This window comes from Ceratotherium simum, chromosome 3 (assembly GCF_057802395.1).
Source record: "Ceratotherium simum simum isolate JZ-2026a chromosome 3, ASM5780239v1, whole genome shotgun sequence".
NCBI lineage: Eukaryota > Metazoa > Chordata > Mammalia > Perissodactyla > Rhinocerotidae > Ceratotherium > Ceratotherium simum.
The window spans coordinates 79,774,844-79,794,875 of NC_141902.1; the positions used below are offsets into that span (position 1 = coordinate 79,774,844).

The window sequence follows — 20,032 nt, forward strand, 5'->3', positions numbered from 1 at the left end:
GTGCCTGCTTCATCTGGGGAGTGCGTTTGAAAATTCTGGCAGAACTGACTTGTGAATGATTGGGGCTTGTGCTTGTCTTCAGATTCCGTCCCGTGTGGTAAAAATTCCCTGAGTTTGTCAGGAGAACAGTCATCCATTCCCATCACAGGGCGGGAGAGGGAGGGGTCCCCAGTCTTCATGCAGGACAGTCGGGAGCGGACTAGCTCCTGTCCATCTTCCGTGACTGTGGTCCGGTCACTACGGCCTTGACCAGTGTGTTCAGCACAAGAGACCAGCTCTGGCCCCGGGTCTCTTTTCCTTCTCTTCTTTCCCGGTGAGTTGAACGGGAGTGTGGGCCCACGCAAGCATCTTTGCAGGGCAGTGTGGCACAGAGGTGTGGCAGGGGATTCTGGATCCTCAGACCCCAGCTCTGCCTCTCATGAGCTGTGTGACCTTGGGTGTGGTCCTTGACCTCCTTCTGGATTAAATGGGTCAATCCTTGTAAATTCTCAGACCACTGCCCAGCGCCCGGCATGCAGTCAGCTCAGGCAGTGTTTGCTGTTGTATTATTCAGCATCATGACTTATATTTTCAAGCCAGTCTTTGAAACAAAGTGGTGGGGTTTTAAAGCCTTGCAGACCCCAGACAGGTGAAGAAATGAGCTAGCCAAAGGCTACTTAGAGGGAAGCCGCCTCCTGGGCACCGAGGGGCCCATCCCTGTGGTAGCTGAATTTCCAAAGAAGCCATTCTTTAAATCTCTCTAAGCAAATTCCAGAACGATAAATGTCTGCTGGGCAGGAGATATAACTTCAATAGAGCATCTGAGAGTGGGGACCATAGCTGGCCTGCAGGGTCCCTGGCACAGGGTCTCTACCATGCCAGGGAACGCCTGAATCCATCCCCCTTGTGCACGACTTAGTGCTTCGGGTGCTGAGTACTGAGTTCCTCCCTCCTCTTCCAGGAGCATCCCTGTGGTGCAGACACTACGGACCACCGCCCTGACCACTGCCTGCGCAGACCACTCGGACCAGCGTGTGGGCTACCTGGAGCACGTGGTGGCTCGTATCTCTATCTCCCACCCGCGCCGAGGAGACCTCCAGATCCACCTGATTTCTCCCTCGGGAACCAAGTCTCAACTTTTGGCAAAGAGGTAAGGCCAGGCTGGCCGAGTGGGGCTGGGGCTCACCACGAGGGCCCGTCCAGCCCAAGGGCACAGTGTCCCTGCAAGACACCCTGACACGTTGGGGGTCTCGCTGGTTGTGCCCACAGCTTCTTCTTGGAGACACTCACGTGTAGACCCTACAAACCTGAGAAATAGCCTTCTGAAATCTGGCCTTCAAAACCGCCTTGGAAAACTTGTTTCCAATCATTTGTATCATATTCATTCGACATTATAAGTGAGAGCGTGTATCAGAGAAGACTCTTTTGTCTCCCAAAGCTTCTACCCAGTCTCCAGTTGTGGGTTGTGCTTTAGAACTTGTGCCGTGGCAGGAGGCTCTGCTCTGTGGGAGACGGGCTTGCGTGGGGTCCTTAGAGGCTGCTCTCTGTGGCGTTCTCACCCACATGCTTGCAAGGGTCCCCCAATTGGCCAAAGCACTCAGAAACAGGCTCTGAACTCTGGAGCTTGGTGCAGTTTGTGGAAGGCTACGGGATAGTCATTCAACAAACTTAGAAACAAGGAGATGTGCTTTGATGCATCTATGTGACTTGCAGGTAGTTAGAATGAACGGATTTGCGGGAGCTTGGGGAAGGCTGGGGCGGACAGGGCTCCTTTTGGCTCCTTCTGGCTAAGAGGCAGAGGGAGAAAAGGTTTCACGGACAAATCAGCATTTCCAGCTTCTCTTGAAAAACGGAACTAGCAGTCATGCCCCCAACCCCTCAGGAAGCACCCCGAGACTGCCCTGTCCACTGGGCTGCAGCCCCCATCCCTGCTTGCTCACACTGGGCCCCCTTAACTCCTTTGGGGTTGCCTGCCTGGAGTTGCAGCCCTCATTTGGGCTGTAGGATTCAGAAATGGGGGTTGAGTGAAAGCCTCCACACAGGACCAGGCGGGAGGTGCCCTTTTTCTTAACCCCCCCCCTTCCCGCCTGCTTCACATAGACAGAGAGTGACTGCAGCTGTGAAAGGCAGCTGTGGCCTTTGTCTGAAGGAGTGGGGAGCTGTGCTGTGTCCTCCACACCTCTGCCTGGCCGCTTGGTCTCTCTGTGGCCTGCAGATGGGGCAGTGGGCAGCAAGCTGTGGGCCCAGCATCGCGTTTGTCCTCCATGCACTGGAACCAACCCTGAGATCAGATCCTGGCTTCACGGGTTCCATGGGCTTGGCTACCAAGCTCCGCCGCACCAGGTTCCACCCTCATAGCACAAGAGTCACATAGGGCATCTCTCCTTCCTGCATGTAGGCCCGGACCACACTCTGCCTCTGCGTGCAGGAGACCAGCATGGGCATGAGCCTTTTGAGGGTGCCAGCTGGCAAGCTGCAGCCTTATGCTATTTTGCAACCAGAGTTGTTTTTAGAAGTAGTAGTAGTAGTAGTATTGGAAATTTTAGAGAATTCATCTAAAAGTTCAAATTTCTAGTGTTTCTTGAAATAGTGGAAGCTCTTCGATACTGGGCCCATGTTCCCTGTGCAAACACTAGACTGGCGCTGGGCAGATGGTCTGGTCGGCTTCAGTGCGCCCCAAGTCCCTGTCCTTGCACCAGCACCGAGGCCAGGCACGGGTTCTGCTCTCTGGGCTCTCGTGAAGTCACCTCACTGGAGCTCCCGTTTGCTCCAGGATGGACACCTGGCGACATCCAAGTTGGTGACTCCTGAATCTGAGGTAGGAGCCGGCTGCAGCCATCAAATGGTGGCCTGTATTGACCAAGAGCCATGGTGAGGCCTAGGGGCTGGGGCAGGCAGGCTAGTGGCAGCAGTGACCTGCAAGGACTGACGTGGGCTTTGGAGCCTAGAGACTTGAGCTTACACCTCAGTTCCTTCACTTCCTAGCTGGGCACCCACCAGCTGGCCACTTCTCCTCACCTCTGGAAATGTCATTTTACTCCACTGTCACAACTAGGAATGTTATAAGAACTGAATGAGGTAATATGGATGACAGTGCTTGGCACAGTCCCCAGCACAGGCTGCCCTTCCTGTCCTGCTTATATCCGTCTACCTGACCTGCAAGAACCTTCCAGCACCCCAGCATCCCCACACTCTGTTTTTTGTTTTCTTTTGTTTTTTTTGGTGAGGAATATTAGCCCTGAGCTAATCTCTGTTGCCAATCCTCCTCTTTTTACTGAGGAAGATTGGCCCTGGGCTAACATCTGTGCCCATCTTCCTCTACTTTATACGTGGGACACCTGCCACAGCATGGCTTGACAGGCGGTGTGTAGGTCCGCGCCTGGGATCTGAACCTGCGAACCCTGGGCCACCGAAGCAGAGTGCGCGAACTTAACCACTACGCCACCAGGCCACACACCCCCGCCACCCCCACACACACACACTCTGTTTTTTCCCTTCTAACTTCCGTCCTTCTGCTCAGCTCAATGTTTGAGCCCCTGGGATATAGAGAGCGGGTCCTGCGGGGTCGTATGGCTCGTTCCTACCCGTTTGCTAGGCAGAGATGTACCTGTGCAGCCAAGCACTTTAGACCCGCCCTGAGGCCACTTGGCAGTCATCTGAGTCTTGGGAATTTATTTTTTTTCCAAGGCACTGATTGTGTGACTGTATAGAAGAGTTTGTGTTTTAGGATCTATTACCTTCTACTGTATTTCACATCTTGCTTAATTCAACAGCTTTTTCAGGTTGCCAGATTTTTCTCACTGAGTAATTGACATTCGTAAGTACTTCAGCCCTTAACAGACAGTTCGTCTTTGTTCTGTCCCCAGTGCGCTGGATTCAGTCTGGCATCGTGTGTGAAAGTCAGCCTCGACCTTTGCAGTTTTTTAGAAGAAAGTACGGGATATTCCCCTCCCCCCACTGTTCTCCATGCAAAGAGTGTTCCCTTGATAAACATGTTTATATATTGGATGTTCAGAAAACCCCCAAATCAGGAATCAAATCTTACATCACACAAAACCTATATATCTGAATTGCTGATGAACAATAAGGAGCCCCTATGTTAAAAAATTGTTGTTCCAAAATAGAGATAGAAAGTTAGATTGGGAACGAAGAGTGAGAGAGAAGAATCTGGAATTGTTTCTTCCAAAGAGAGAAGACTGAAAGGGGCACTGGGTGCTGGAAGAGGGGGTGCCCATGAGCTGGTTCCTGTTTCTGCTTGAATGAGGCATGAGCCCATGGCCCAGTCGGGACAGACCTTCCAGTCTGGAAGGACCAAGAGAGGCTCACCAGAACCGGCAGGGGTGGCTGGCCATGGGGGGAGCTCCTCCTGCTCTCCCCACACTGCGCCGGGGGGGCGTCCTGCCCACACTGGAAGACAACCAGGCCTGTTACGTCATCTCCCCCAATGCAACTTTGAAACCCTAGAGACAGCACTTTTCCTACAAGTTTGAGTAGTTGTACATTTTTCCTTATTTGTGTCTTTTGGAGTATAGCACTCAAGAGCTGGCTCTAAAACAAATGTGAAAGTTTCGTTCATTCCACACACAGCGTTTTAGAAAGGCTTCCTTTGTGATACCCATGGAGCTTCAATGGAAGGGTCACGTGGCCCAGCCTCTGCCGGTTTTTGTACCTCCAGGTGCTGGGGTCATGGGCTCTGTAGGACGCCTCCTGGGGTGGGAAGGGACCAACACCTTCTGAAGGAACGTGGGCCTCGTAAACACCTGCTGGTGATGGAAGGAACAAGGACAGGAGTCAGAATGCCCTTGAGCGAGTCCCAGCTCAGCAGGTTACTGGCAGTTGGACCTGCCGCAAATCACTATGTCTAGGATCTCTCGTCTGTGAATTAGGGTGAAAGAGAGGAGACCACCACTGACCAAGTCCCTGTCTTACTTTAGGCGCCACCTGTGAGGCCTGCCTGCCTGCCTCCCTTTCAGAATATTTGGGAGACCCAATGAGATAATGGAGGTGAACCTGCTGTGCAGGGCTATTTTGTAACAAGGTTTGAAAGTAGTCAACATTTTACCTGCAGCTTCTCATCAGCTGAGGGCCAGGCCCCTTCTGCCTTTGGGGTGCGCTTTAGCCAATTACAGTCACCTAAGGAGGAATTCCCAGGCAGGCTGGCCCCCGGCCCAACACCCCTTTCAGGACCTTCGAGTTCTGACCCCATGTCTTCAATCGCAGATTGCTGGATCATTCCAACGAAGGGTTTACAAACTGGGAATTCATGACTGTGCACTGTTGGGGAGAAAAGGCTGAGGGGGAATGGACCTTGGAAATCCAAGACATACCGTCCCAGGTCCGCAACCCGGAGAAGCAAGGTCAGTGGCTCTCGGAGATTTCATGATCGCTTTTGTATTTCAACCCTTTTGTTAACTCTAGACTTTTATTTAACTACAGTGTTTCTGGTCATTCTTTTTTTTTTTTAATGGAGATAAAAGTCAGATAATACAAACTTCATCGTTTTAATCATTTTAAAGTGTATAGTTAAATGGCTTTTAGTACATTCACAATGTTGTGCAACCATCACCACTATCTAATTCCAGAACTTTTTCATCACTCCAAAGGGATACCCCACACCCATTAAGCCATCACTCCCCATTCTCCCCACCTGGCCCTTAGCAACCTCTAATCTACTTTCTGTCTCTATGGATTTGCCTCTTGTGGACATTTCATATAAATAGAATCATACAGTATGTGACCTTTTGTGTCTGGCTTCTTTTGCTTAGCATAATGTTTTCAAGGTTAATCCATGTTGTAGCATGTATCAGTACTTCATTCCTTTTTATGACTAAATACTATTCCATTGTATCGCTGTATCACGTTTTGTTTATCCATTCATCAATTGGTGGACAGCTGGGTTGTTTCTACTTAATGGCTATTATGAATAATGCTGCTTTGAACATCCATGTACAAGTTTTTATGTGGACATATGTTTTCAGTTCTTTTGAATGTATGCCTATGAGTGGAATTGCTGGGTCATATGGTAATTCTATGTTTAACTTTTTGAGGAACTAACAAGCTGTTTTCCACAGTGGCTAGACCATTTTACATTCCTACCAGCAATATATGAGGATTTTAAGTTCTCTATATCCTCCTCAATACTTGTTTCATTATTTCCATTTTTTTTTATAATAGCCATCCTAGTGAGTGTGAAGTGGTATCTCATTGTGGTTTTGATTTGCATTTCTCTAATGACCAGTGATGCTGAGCATCTTTTCATGTGCTTATTGGACATTTTTTTTTGTGTGTGTGTGTGAGGAAGACCAGCCCTGAGCTAACATCTGATACCAATCCTCCTCTTTTTTGCTGAGGAAGACTGGCTCTGGGCTAACATCTGTGTCCATCTTCCTCTACTTTATATGGGATGCTGCCACAGCATGGCTTAACAGGCGGTGGGTCAGTGCGCCCCTGGGATCCGAACCGGTGAACCCTGGGCCGCCACAGGGGAGCATGCGCATTTAACCGCTTGCGCCACCGGGCTGGCCACTGCTTTTTGGTCATTTTTATATCTTCTTTAGAGAAATGTCTCTTCAAGTCTTTTGTCCATTTTAAAATTGGGTTGTTTGTCTTTTATTATTGAGTTGTAAGAGTTCTTTAAATATTCTGGATACTAGCTCCTTATCAGATATAGATTTACAAATTTTTTCTCCCGTTCTGTGGTTGGTCTTTCACTTTATTGATAATGCCCTTTGATGCACAAAAGTTTTTAATTTTGATGAGATTCAGTTTGTTTTTTTATTGCTTGTGCTTTTAGTGTCATAAATAAGAAACCACCGCCTAATCTGAGGTCATAAAGATTGAAACCTATGTTTTCTTCTAAGAGTTTTATAGCTTTAGCTCTTATGCTTAGAACTTTGATCCATTTTGAATTAATTTTTGTTTATAGTGGGAGTTAAGGGTCCAAATTCATTCTTTTGCATATCGCGATCCAGTAGTCCCAGCACTATTTGTTAGAAAGACTGTTCTTTCCCCCATTGAATAATTTTGGCACCTTTGTCAAAAATCAACTGGCCATACATGTGTGAGTTTATTTCTGAACTTCAAATCTGTTCCATTGGTCTGTGTATCTATCTCTAGGCCAATATCACGCTGTTTTGGCTACTGTAGCTTGGTAGTAAGTTTTGAAATTGGGAACTGTGAATCCTTCAACTTCGTTCCTCTTTTTCAAGATTGCTTTGGCTAGCCTGAGTCCTTGCAATTCCAAATGAATTATAGGATCAGCTTGTCAATTTCCAGAAAAAAGGTAGTTGGAATTTGATAGGGATTTCACTGAATCTGTGGGTCACTTTGAGGAGTATTACCATCTTAACAGTATTGAGTTTTCCAATTCATGAACGTCTTTCCATTTATTTAGATCTTCTTTAGTTTCTTTCAGCAATGTTTTGTAGTATTCAGTCTACGTCTTGTACGTCCTTGACTAAATTTGTTCCTAAGTAGTTTATTCTTTTTGATGCTATTGTAAATGGAATGGTTTTCTTAATTTTGTTTTTGGATTATTTCTCTGGTAATTTTTTCACCCTTGTATAACTCTCCTTACAGTTAATAATCATTTATTTAATCAATCTTTATTGAATTCCTGCTATGGGCCAGGCACTGATCTAGGTCATCAGAGTATACCAGGAAAGAAAACGAGAATAATCATTACGACTTATCCTGTAGTCACCCACGAAGGTCTTTACAGTCTTCCCATTGCTCTCTCTGTCAGATTCGTGGGACTACGCTCCAGTCCTGCTTTTCTGTGGAGGAGTTTCCCTGAGGTTTGCTTTCACTGTTCTGTTCTCTGCAGCCTGCTTCTTAATCACCCTAGAACCTTCCCCTGCCCTGGTCCTTTTCTGATGTTCCTTGAAACACAGTTTCGGGGGATTTTGTTTTACCAAGAAGAGAAGAGCATTGACTTGCCTTATGCAGAAAATAGATGGCAAATGATCAAGTTATCTACAAGGTTCCCCTGCCCTGCTAAAATCACTTTCTTTCTGCCTTTAAAATAATAAGTAACTGGGGCCAGCCCGGTTACATAGCCGTTAAGTGCACACGCTCCGCTTCGGCAGCCCGAGAGTTCGCAGGTTGGGATCCCGGGCGCGCACCGAGGCACCGCTTGTCAAGCCGTGCTATGGCAGTGTCCCACATAAAGTAGAGGAAAATGGGCACGGATGTCAGCCTAGGGCCAATCTTCCTCAGCAAAAAGAGGAGGATTGGCATTGAATGTTAGCTCAGGGCTGGTCTTCCTCACAAAAAATAAAAAAGGCAAATAAAACAATAGGTAACAATTATGGAAAAATGTTACTGTAAAAGAGGCTAAAAATACAGAAATGTAAAATTTTAAATCACTTGAAATTTACGTATTTTAAAAGTGGACGCTCCTAAATTCTTCTTTTAAAAGCCCCAAAGTGTACTGGTCTACTATTAACAGTTGAGGGTCGACTTCTCACGCCAGCTGCATCGTCTGGAGCGCCCCCTGCTCCCCGGGCAAAAGACAGAGTTCCAGCGCCAGCCGCAGTGCTGCTTGCCTGGGAGGCCTGTGCTGCTGAGGCTGGCGGCTGCAGCCACATGGATGGACGCATCCGTGGAGCTGTGCATCCACACGGCACAACTTGTCTGTCTGAAGCCGAGGCCCATGTCTGCAGTGAAGAGCATGCACATCTTCATGACTCTGGCAGATGTTTACGTTTTTAAGAACTTTGCAAGTCAAGGTCCCTGCTGGACCTCAGTGTCCTCTGCTGTGAAATAGAACTGAGGTAGATGTTCCCTGAGGCCTAACGGAGGAAGCGCCTCTCTCTGCAGCAGTGGCCCCTGTGGCATGTCCACGTTCTGGGAGGGGCCTTGCTGTCCTGAAGTTACCCCTTCTCTCTCTTTAGCCTGCCCAGAACCCAAATCCTCCTCTAGATCCAGCTGGAGACGTCCTCCTCCTGCAAGGGTAGGGTGGGTGGGGAGACGGGGGCACCTAGGAGATCCCCTGACCCCTTAGACCCTTGCTTCCCCTGGGAGTTTTGTCAACATGCAGGTGCTAATGTTGTGTGTCCAGTGGTGCCCAAGATCCTGCAAGACCAGATTGTGCCGCCGGGCTTGTAGGCCATCGTAAGGATCAGGGGGAAGCCCCTGGGGGATTTTAAGCAGAGGAAAGAGATGATCTGAACTTCTATGTTAATAGGTACACTCTGACAGCTTGGTTAGAATAGACTGAAGTGTGGTTGGAGTGGGGGAGAGAAACAGAGAGAGGGCGGCCAGTTAGGAGGTCATTAGAACATGAGATGAAGGTGACTCAGACTAGGTGGTAGCAGTGAAGGTATTCGAAGCAGACAGGTTCTGAAAGAAGAGTCGAGAGGATTTGCCAACAGATCAGATGTGGGCTATGAGAGAAGAGAGGGGGCATCAGTGACTCCAGGGGTTTTTATTTCCTGCAGTGGAAGAATGGAGTTGCAATTTCCTAGATCGGGAACATTGCAGAGGGAGCAGGTGCTGGAGAGAAGATCAGGAGCTCAGTTTGGGGTGGGTTAAACTGAAGATGCATATGACCAACCCAGGTAGAGATGTGTACCTGGAGGTCAGGGGGCAGGTCTGGGCTGGAAAGCTACGTTTAAGTGTTGTCAGCAAATAGCTGGTATTGAAAGCCGGGGGTGTGGACAAGCTGAGGCAGGGGGTGAGTGGGAACACCCTGGGGCTCTGCCGAGTGTAGGCGCTGGGAGGAAGCTAACCACATTGTAATGATCCCACAAGCGCAGGTATTGAGCTTTGGGGTTGCTTTAGGGCACAGCACAGAATTGTGTGCCATGCACCTCCCCACACCCCTTCCTGTCCCCTCGGCTCCCTGTCTTCTGCCAGCTCTGCCTTTGTTGTCATGCTGACGTTTGCTCTCTGGAGCTTGTCTTCAGGCTCCTCCGTGTCCTCGCTGCCTCCTGCTGTGTGGTTCACCACAGGTGCACAGTGGATGTTTGGTGAATGAACGAGTACAGTTGGAACCTTTTGTGACCACCATGTGACCAGATGCTCTGCGTGCTGCAGAGAACACAGGCACAGTGGATGTAAGGGATATTTCCTGAGGGTGGCCTTGAGTTAAGTCCTGAAACAGGCCAGTGTCCATCACTGGGCATGGTTAGAATCTGGGTCTTTGGCTGGTTGAGATGGGAACAGAATAAACATCTACTTGTGTCTTTTAGCTCTGACCTTCTGTGACTTATTGGGATTTGGGGGACTGGGACACATTCTCCGGTGTTGTCACAGAGAGTCTGCACATTCCTGCAGTGGCTTCTGGGGTCAGTTCATTTGCACAAGCTTTACCCTGTAGAGAGCTGCCACTCCTGAGCTGGGCTTTGCAGAAACGAATGCAGGCAGGTGGCCTGCCACGAATGACATACCACATACAAGCCCTTCCTTCTGTGTGTGCCCAGGACAGATTCCTCTCTCTCAGCCACATGCTCAGCATATCCAGGCATTAGCGCTTCCTCCCCAAGCCCAGCTGGAGTCAGCATTGGTTCCATTAGCATCTCTCCACAGTGGAGGTGGGGAAGGAGGGAGGAAAAATAGTGAGAACCACCTTACAACCAGTCTGCCTTTCAAAGCAGTGTGATCCCCAACACGATGTTCAGGACAGTCTGGTGGTGTCTGTTGGGAAGCTCAGCCTGGGCAGGCGACACCAGATGCCCGAGGTTTCCCACAGACTCCAGGGTTCCAGAGAAATGTGCCTGGGATCTGCCCTGCCAGCAGTCAGTGCCAAGGGTGTGATTGATCTAGTGGGCATGTCTTTCCCTCCCCCTTGGTCTGGTCAGGGTGGCCTGTAAGTGCCAGGAATAATGCAACAAACACAAAGACACAGCTGCCAGAAAGAGCAGCACGGTTCTCATTTCTCTACAGAGATTCCGAGAAGCTATTCTTGGAATGAGGTGTTGCATTTCTGTGCTTTTCATTCCAATCTCCCTCAAATCTCTGCAATTTAATTGCTTTAAAAAAAACCAACTCAGTTCCAACGGTGTGCTGTGCAAAAGTACTTTAAAATCTCAGCTAAGACCTGGGTTTATTAAGTAATTAAGTCATCTGAATGATATGCTAGCTCAAATAATACTCACTTCCTGTCAGATCAAACTTGGTTTATGTCATTAATTTTAAAACTATATTTTAAAAACTGAGGAGCAGTTAAGTCCTCCATTTTCCTTTTCAGTTCCTAGGCCAAGGGAAGGCTGTCTTCTCTGAGGATCACTCTCCTCTGGGAGACAAGCTAGGAAAGGAATTGAGTGTAAATCCTGCCTCACAGCTGTGTTGCATTTGCCAGTGGCTTTTCAGTCATTCCTGTGTTCAGCACGCCTTTATTAAACTCTAATTAGTACCAGATCTGGGGACACTAGGACCTTGCCCTCACTGGGAAGCAGGCTGAGGCCCAGGTGTGGGAGAGTGGGCTCAGGTAGAGAGCCCAGCATCTAGAGTGGGTGGGCGAGCCGAGCCCCCCCAGGCCACACCAGCTGCCATACAGAGAGCTGCCAAGGCGTGAGACAGGAGCTGGTGATGGTGCAGTCAGAGCAGAGCAAGGGTCCTGTCCTGGAAAACATCATTCGGAGAAGTATGGCAGCATTTTAGAAAGTTTCCATCTAGAATTAGCTCAGCATTGTGAGTTTGGTACTGAACACAGGAAGTTTCAGTTCTCTGGGAATTGTGTGTGCTTCATACCTCCTGCATCTGACATGGGACAGGCCTGGGGTCAGAGCCTCCTGCCTCCACTTCTGCCGAATCCCTGGTGTCTTAGTTCAGGCTGCTATACCAAAGGGCTATAGACCGGGTGGTTTAGAAACAACAGACATTTATTCCTCACAGTTCTGGAGGCTGGAAGTCCGAGGTCGGGCTGCCAGCATGATTGGGTTCTGGTGAGGACTCTCCTCCTGGTTGTAGATGGCCATCTTCTGCTTGTATCCTCACATGGCAGAAAGAGAGTAAGCTAGCTTTCTGCAGTCTCTCTTATAAGGGCACTAATCCCATTCACGAGAGTGGAGTCCTCCCAAAGGCCCCACCTCCTAATACCATCACATTGGGGGTTAGATTTCAACATATGAGTTTGGGGGACACAAATATTCAGTCTGTAATGAGGTCTGGCTTTGGTGCTGGCCCCTGCTCCTGTAAGATGAGGATGAGCATACCCTCCGCAGGGGGTTGAGTGGAAGGGGATGACCCAGGCCAAGTAATTGAGGGTAGGGGCCTCCCCATTCCGCGCTCCTCACCCTGGAGCCCGCATTGGTGGTCACACCTGGGGTACGAGGCAAAGCCTTTGCACCTGTACCACTCAAGTCAGCCTCCCTGCCCAGCTGCGCATCCCACTCAGCACCCTTAGGCACAGCAAAGGCCCCAGCCCCTCCTTGTGACCTGAGGCTCCTGCAAGCCCCTCTGAGGCATGTGACACTGTGGGTGGTCCCCTGCTTAGCTGGAATTGGACTTGGCATTGAGCAGCACCAGGGATGTCTTTGTGTGGTCCTTCTCTCATTCATTCAGCACACACTTAGACTGCATACCTGCTAGGTATGGTGGCAGGTGCCAGGTGTGCTGGCAGGCATGGGCTAAAGCATGCTTCTTCGTTCTTCCCCTCTGCACCCCTCCACCCTGAGGGCCCAGCTCAGTGCCCTGCATAGAGAGCTCGACTAGGGCTGTGGTTTGTCTCTGTGCCCGGCTCACACATAACCACAAACCCACCTGATTAGCAAGGGCACCTCCCACCATCTTCCCCTGAGAGGGGGAGTTGTGAGGCCTCAACGGTGAAATGGAAGACATAGTCAAGCGTGCTTCCCAATCCTCCTTCTGTAATTGACACCATGCATCTTATTTCATGGCTCCAAAGGGTTTTAGTTTTACATAGTTAGTATTCACACTGTAATAAATAGACTATCTGAGACAATTGATGGCATTTTAAAAACTTCTATGTCGTTCTCTTGAACTCAGAGAATCCACTTTTTCTCCCTGATTAAAATTTCTTTTTTCTCTAATCTCTCTGTTTCCAAAAGAGCAGCAACCCACATGTGCCAGGTTTTTCTTGGTTTCACCAGCATTTCCAGATTCCCACTGATCTAGGGAAGAAGTAAAATTTATCAAAGGAACAAGAGAAGATTAGGATGATAATTAGTGCTTTTGTATTCTCCATCAGGCACTGGGTGTTATTTTATCTCATTGTTCAAAATCAGTATAGAATTAGGGCATCTTAAACAGAGTCATAGATGATAAGGAATTAAGGTTTATGAGAAAAAAAGTCCTTATTGCTAGTGATATATACTATAGTATTTACAAGTGAAATATTAATGACATTTAGGATTTGCTTTAATATACTCCAGGGGGTTTGGGATAGGGGAGTGGAGGAGTGGGGAGGAGATGAACGAATCAAAATTGGCAAAGTGTGGATGATTGTCAGGATTGTGTGATGGGGACTTGGGAATTCATTGTACTGTTTTCTCTATTTTGTGTTTATTTGAAAATTTCCATCATAAAAAGTTTCAAAAACTACATGTACAAGAGCAGGCCCAGTGGCGTAATGGTTAAGTTTGCACACTTCGCTTCAGCGGCCCGGGGTTCGCGGGTTCGGATGCCGGGCGCAGACCTACACACCACTCATCAAGCCATGCTGCAGTGGCGATCCACATACAAAATAGAGGAAGATTGACTCAGACGTTAGCTCAGGGACAATCTTCCTCAAGCAAAAAGAGGAAGATTGGCAACAGGTTTTAGCTCAGGGCCACTATTCCTCAGGAAAAAAAAATACATGTATGGGGAACATTTCTTCCAAAGAGGTCAGAATGAAAGAAGATCACAGAGATTTAGATTGCACAATTAAATAAAGTAACATAAAGATGTAGTTGCTTTAGAGCAAATACATCTCAATTTTCCATATGTGTGTGAGAAAAAAAATGTTCAGTGTACCACTGGAGAATAGTTTCTTTGGACTAATTGATTTGGACTTTCTTACCTTCAAACAGTTAGTCTTAAATCCATCTAGGAATAAGGCAGAGTACCAAACTGTGTGCGTGTATGTGTATGCATGCATGTATGGGAGTGGATGTTATGTGTATCTATATATGTGTACACGTAGGTATGTATGTAAGTGTGTATGCATGCATGTGAGTATTGTGTGTGTATATATGTATATGTGTGTTTCAGTGTGTGGGTGTAGGTGGATACATATGTATGTGTGGGTGTGGGTGTGTACACACATACCTCTTTTTATTGCACATCACTTTATTGTGCTTCATAGATATTGTGTATTTTACAAATTGAAGGTTTATGGCAACCCTGTGTCAAGCAAGTCTGTCAGCGCCATTTTTCCAACAGCATTTGCTCACTTCATGTGTCTGTGTAACATTTTGTTAATTCTCACAACATTTCAAACTTTTTCATCATTATTATATTTGTTATGGTGATCTGTGATCAGTGATCTTTGACATTATTGTAATTATCTTGGGGCACCATGAACTGCAACCATATTAGACAGCAAACTGAATTGATAAATGTTGTGTGTGTTCTGACTGCTCCACCGACCAGCTGTTCCCCAGTCTCTCTCCCTCTCTTTGGGCCTCCCTATTCCCTGAGACACAACAATATTGAAATTAGGCCAATTAATAACTGTACGATGGCCTCTAAGTGTTCAAGTGAAAGGAAGAGTCGCACGTCTCTCACTTTAGATCAAAAGCTAGAAATGATGAAGCTTAGTGAGGAAGGCATGTTGAAAGCTGAGACAGGCCAAAAGCAAGGCCTCTGGTGCCAAACAGTTAGCCAGGCTGTGAACGCAAAGGAAAAGTTCTTGAAGGAAATTAAACGTTCTGCGCCACTGAACACACAAATGATAAGAAAGTCAAACAGCCTTATTGCTGATGTGGAGAAAGTTTTAGTGGTCTGGATAGAAGATCAAACCAGCCACAACATTCCCTTAAGCCAAAGCCTGATCCAGAGCAAGGCCCTCACTTCAATTCTATGAAGGCTGAGAGAGGTGAGGAAGCTGCAGGAGAAAAGTTTAAAGATAGCAGAGGTTGGTTCCTGAGGTTTAAGGAAAGAAGCCATCTCCATAACATACAAGTGCAGAGTGAAGCAGCAAGTGCTGATGTAGAAGCTGCAGCAAGTTCTCCAGAAGATCTAGCTAAGATCACTAATGAAGGTGGCTACACTAAACAGCAGATTTTCAGTCTAGGTGAAACTGCCTTATATTGGAAGAAGATGCCATCTAGGACTTCCATAGCTAGAGAGAAGTCAATGTCTGACTTCAGAGCTTCAAAGGACAGGCCAACTCTCTTGTTAGGGGCTAACGCAGCTGGTAACTTGAAGTTAAAGCTAATGCTCATTTACCATTTCGAAAATCCTAGGACTCTTAAGAATTAGGCTAAATTTACTCTGCTTTTGCTCTATAAATGGAACAACAAAGGCTGGATGAGAGCACATCTGTTTACAACATGGTTTACTGAATATTCTAAGCCCACTGTTGAGACCTACTGCTCAGAAAAAGATTCCTTTCAAAATATTACTGCTCATGGACAATGCACCTGGTCATCCAAGAGCTCTGATGGAGATGCACAAGGAGATTAATGTTTTCATGCCTGCTAACACCACATCCATTCTGCAGCCCGTAGATCAAGGAGTAATTTCAACTTTCAAGTCTTATTTAAGAAATACATTTCATAAGGCTGTAGCTGCCGTAGATAGTGATTCCTCTGATGGATCTAGGCAACGTAAGCTGAAAACCTTTTGGAAAGGATTCACCATTCTAAATGCCATTAAGAAAATTCGTGATTCTTGGGAAGAGGTCAAAATATCAACGTTAACAGGAGTTTGGAAGAAGTTGATTCCACCCCTCTTGGATGACTCTGAGGGGTTCAAGACTTCAATGGAGGAAGTAACTGTAGATGTGGTGGAAATAGCAAGAGAACTAGAATTAGAAGTGGAGCCTGAAGATGTGACTGGATTGCTGCCATCTCATGATAAAACTTGAATAAATGAAGGGTTGCTTCTCATGGATGAGCAAAGAAAATGGTTTCTTGAGGTGGAATCTACTCCTGGTGAAGATGCTGTGAAGATTGTTGAAATAAAAACAAAGGATTTAGAATATTATGTAAACTTAGTTGATAAAGCAGTGGCAGGGTTTGAGAGGATTGACTCCAATTTTGAAAGAAGTTCTATTCTGGGTAAAATGCTATCAAACAGCATCACATGCTACAGAGAAATCATTCGTGAAAAGTAGAGTCAATTGATGCGGCAAACTTCATTGTCTCTTATTTTAAGAAATTGCCGCAACCTCCCCAAACTTCAGCAACCACCTCTCTGATCAGTCAGCAGTCACCAACATCCAAGCTTAAGACCCTCCACTAGCAAAAAGATTATGACTCGCTGAAGGCTCGGATGATGGTTAACATTTTTTAGCAATAAAGTATTTTTTAATTAAGGTATGTCCATTGATTTTTTTAGACGTAATGCTATTGCACACTTAATAAACTACGGTATAGTGTAAACATAATTTTTGTATGCACTAGTAAACCAAAAGATTCATGTCATTCGATTTTTTGCAATATTCGCTTATTGTGATGGTCTGGTCTGGGACTGAATCTGCAGTATCTCCGAGGTATGCCTGTATTTGCTTGTTTTTAAAGAACTAGCATAGCTTAGAAGTTGAGCTCTGGAGCCAGCCTGCTCTTCAGATCCATATCCTATCACTCGCCAGCAGTGGCCCTGGACAGGTTGTTTCCATTCTCTGAGCCTCAGGTCTCTCTTCTGCATAGGACCGTTGGGAGGATTAAATTCAAGAGTCTATGTCAAGTGCTTAACATTATTCTTATTAACATGACTCCTCATGCACTCTTTTTTTTTTTTTACAACAGATATTTTAATTTTTATTTTTATTTTTTTTCCCCCCAAAGCCCCAGTAGATAGTTGTATGTCATAGCTGCACATCCTTCTGGTTGCTGTATGTGGGACGCGGCCTCAGCATGGCCGGAGAAGCGGCGCGTCGGTGCACGCCTGGGATCCGAACCCAGGCCGCCAGCAGCGGAGCGCGCACACTTAACCGCTAAGCCACGGGGCCGGCCCCTCATGCACTCTTATTGTGAGTGTTTTTATCCTCCTTTTGTGGAAGAGGAAGCTGGTTCCATGCTACATCTAGGAGCCTGACTGAGCCCACCCAGCCGTGAGGGCACAGCCTGGACTCAGGGTGCACCTCTTCTGATCGCAGCCGGGGCCCCCACTTACTCCGTCCCACCATGGTGAGTCCTCCCAGTTGTCTCCGTGGCAGGCGCAAGCAGCCCTTAGTTGATATTTTTCTCTTTAGCCCTGTGGTCAATGGTTTTAGGATATTTTTGGCTGGATTTTTTATTTAATGTATTTTAATTAGAAGATAAAAACCAAAGCAAATATTAAAGACTAACAAGTGTCTTGTATTAGGAGCATCTGCTTTGTACTAGGCTCAGGACTCCTAGGAATTGTTTCTCCTGAGAGGCTGCCTCACCTGAACCGGGATTCAAGAGAGCACGTGACTTCTGAGACCTCACTGTGACCAACAGGTGTGGGCACGGCCCTTTGTTTTTTTAACCCACCAGAGCACTTGAAACACAATAGGCACGTAGAGCAGATGGTGATTGATTTTTAAGGGTTTTTCCTATATACTGTGTTCCTGGCTTCAGTATCATTGAGATATCTGTTCTTCACAAATCTACAATTTTAACACGATCCGAATCAATATCACCATGAAATTAAGGGGGTGGGAGGAGCTTGACTGGATGATTATAAAGCTTTTCTGGAAGAGTGAACACAGCAAATAGAGCAATTCTGAAAAAATTAAATGCAGATATTTAACATTTTTAAACTATAATAATTAAAATGGTATGGCACTGGTGCTAGAATAGACAGATAAGTCAAGGGGAACAGAATAGAGTCCTCAAATAGAGCCTTGTGGATACACTAAGTGTAGCATTTCAGATTTGTCAAGAGAGAATGAAGTGTTGAATAAAAGCTATTGACAATTGGCTAACCATTTGGAGAGGAAATCATTATTTTGGTAGATTTATACACATAAAATTAGAAACTTCTGGTTGGCAAAAAATACCACAAAATTAAAATTAGAAAAATATTTATAAAATATTTTGGACAAAGTCCAGTAATTCACAGATGGTCTTTTTCACTTGTCTCTAGCCTGAGGGTTGCAAACTTTTTCTGTAAGGGGCCAGACAGTAAATATGTTAGGCTTTCTGGTCTCTGTGACAACCATTCAACTCTGCCATTACAGTGTGACAACAGCCATAGAAGATATGTGAGTGAACGGGTGTGCTGTGTTCTAATGTAACTTTACAAAAACAGGTAGTGGGTCTGTGCCCATAGTTTGCTGCCCCCTCTAGCCTATTTACATTTTGCAATTGAACTGAGTCCTCTGTTACCTGGAATTAAGAGGCCTGTTTATTTGGGTGTTATTTGAGGCATCCTGTTCTGTCCCCATTTTCCCACCATGGACCGGTATTGTCCTATGTGATGGTAAATGTTTAACAACTAGCACTTTGGGGGGAAACTATGTATACAGTCATGCACTGCATAATGACGTTTCCGTCAATGACGGACTGCATATATGACGATGGTCCCATAAGATTAGTACCATATCTAGGCACTAGGGTAGCCTAGGAGTGTAATGGGCTATACCATCTAGGTTTGTGTAAGTATACTCTATGATGTTCGCACAATGAGGAAATTGCCTAACAACGCATTTTTCAGAATATAACCCCGTCATTAAGCTACACATGACTGTGTATATAAAAATTATGTCTGTGTATATAACATATAAGTGTATCATAAATTTTACTGATATAAAGTATGTATAGCACACAATTTACAATAATAATAAAATGCACACTATTTGTATTGTAAATTACATATAGCCGATTGATTCTCAGAGCATGCTTTCATTGATTTTTGCCAAACTCTTGTATCTATAGCTGGCCTATGGTTGCAGTTGATGAACAACTGTCCTTCCGACATAATAAATATAAGTCAGAACTTTATTCATTCATCAACGATTTGAGGCAGCTTCTTTGCTGAATTGGAGAATAGTTTTCAAATACTGGAAGAATATTTCCTCATTTTTTTTATGTTGTTCCCAATGTAATGGCTACAGACATAATGCATCTTTAAGTTTAGTCTGCATTATTAACATTTTCTTAAGTCTAGATTATCAACAATAAATCAAGCCTGTGTTTGCAGCGTTTGTCAGTTTCCAAGTGTAAATGCTCCGACCATAGCTGATTTCAAGCTGCCAGTGTGACGTCACTGAAAGCGGAGTTGGGAGGAGATACACAGTAGCCACCAGTAGACAGATGTAAATAACCCCCAAATCATAGATAATGACAAAGTACAGTAAAATAATTAGGAAGTGATGATTTTTGAGTTTTCGTTACTTTTGTTTTCAATATAACTAATTGTAAGTTTATATAATTTAATTTTTAACAACAGCTATGTTGAACAACCAGCTCACAAAGTTCCCAGAAATGTTAACAATCAGCTCTATTAAGTCAATGTGAGCCAGCCCCAGCACACCACTGCATATTGGGAATTATATAGGTGGAGGACTGTCTTTCTTTGGGGATAAGTATACTTTAAGGGGGATGCATTCAATGTATGACCAAGGCTCAGACCTTACAGTGTGCTCTGCCCCCAACTCGCCAACTCCTCTTTATCCCAACAGAGCCAGCCCATCTCTGAGTAGAGCCTTGATCCATCCCCCAGGACTAGACATCACAATCAGAGGCTCTTATTTCATTGGTTCATTTCTTTCCAAGGCCAACTCAGAGGAGTGAAAGTCTAATTGCCATTGATTTAAGCTGCTTATTTAATAAACAAAACTGTTTTTCTGACTAAATGTTGCTAATCAGTAAATAGTTGCCATTTGAATTTTCAATATGCTAAAAAGTAATTTTTCCAAAGGGGAAAATTAAAAAACAATATTTTGTATAAAAAATTCCAATACACAGGCAGACACCCTCTTTATCTCTGACATCTCAACCCCCATAGTTAGATGATTGAAAACAGAACTTTA

The 20,032-nt window shown here is 45.7% G+C and overlaps 1 protein-coding gene across 2 annotated transcripts in view; it reads left to right on the plus strand.

Moving 5' to 3' along the window:
* The window catches only part of PCSK6 (proprotein convertase subtilisin/kexin type 6), a 188,450-nt gene that overhangs the window by 121,941 nt on the left and 46,477 nt on the right, over window positions 1-20,032 (plus strand). For both annotated transcript variants that reach the window (XM_087428846.1, XM_087428847.1), the window contains exons 12-13: window positions 941-1,129; window positions 5,200-5,336. In XM_087428846.1, coding sequence (XP_087284972.1) covers window positions 941-1,129; window positions 5,200-5,336 — 326 coding nt within the window. The remainder of the gene's footprint in view (window positions 1-940; window positions 1,130-5,199; window positions 5,337-20,032) is intronic.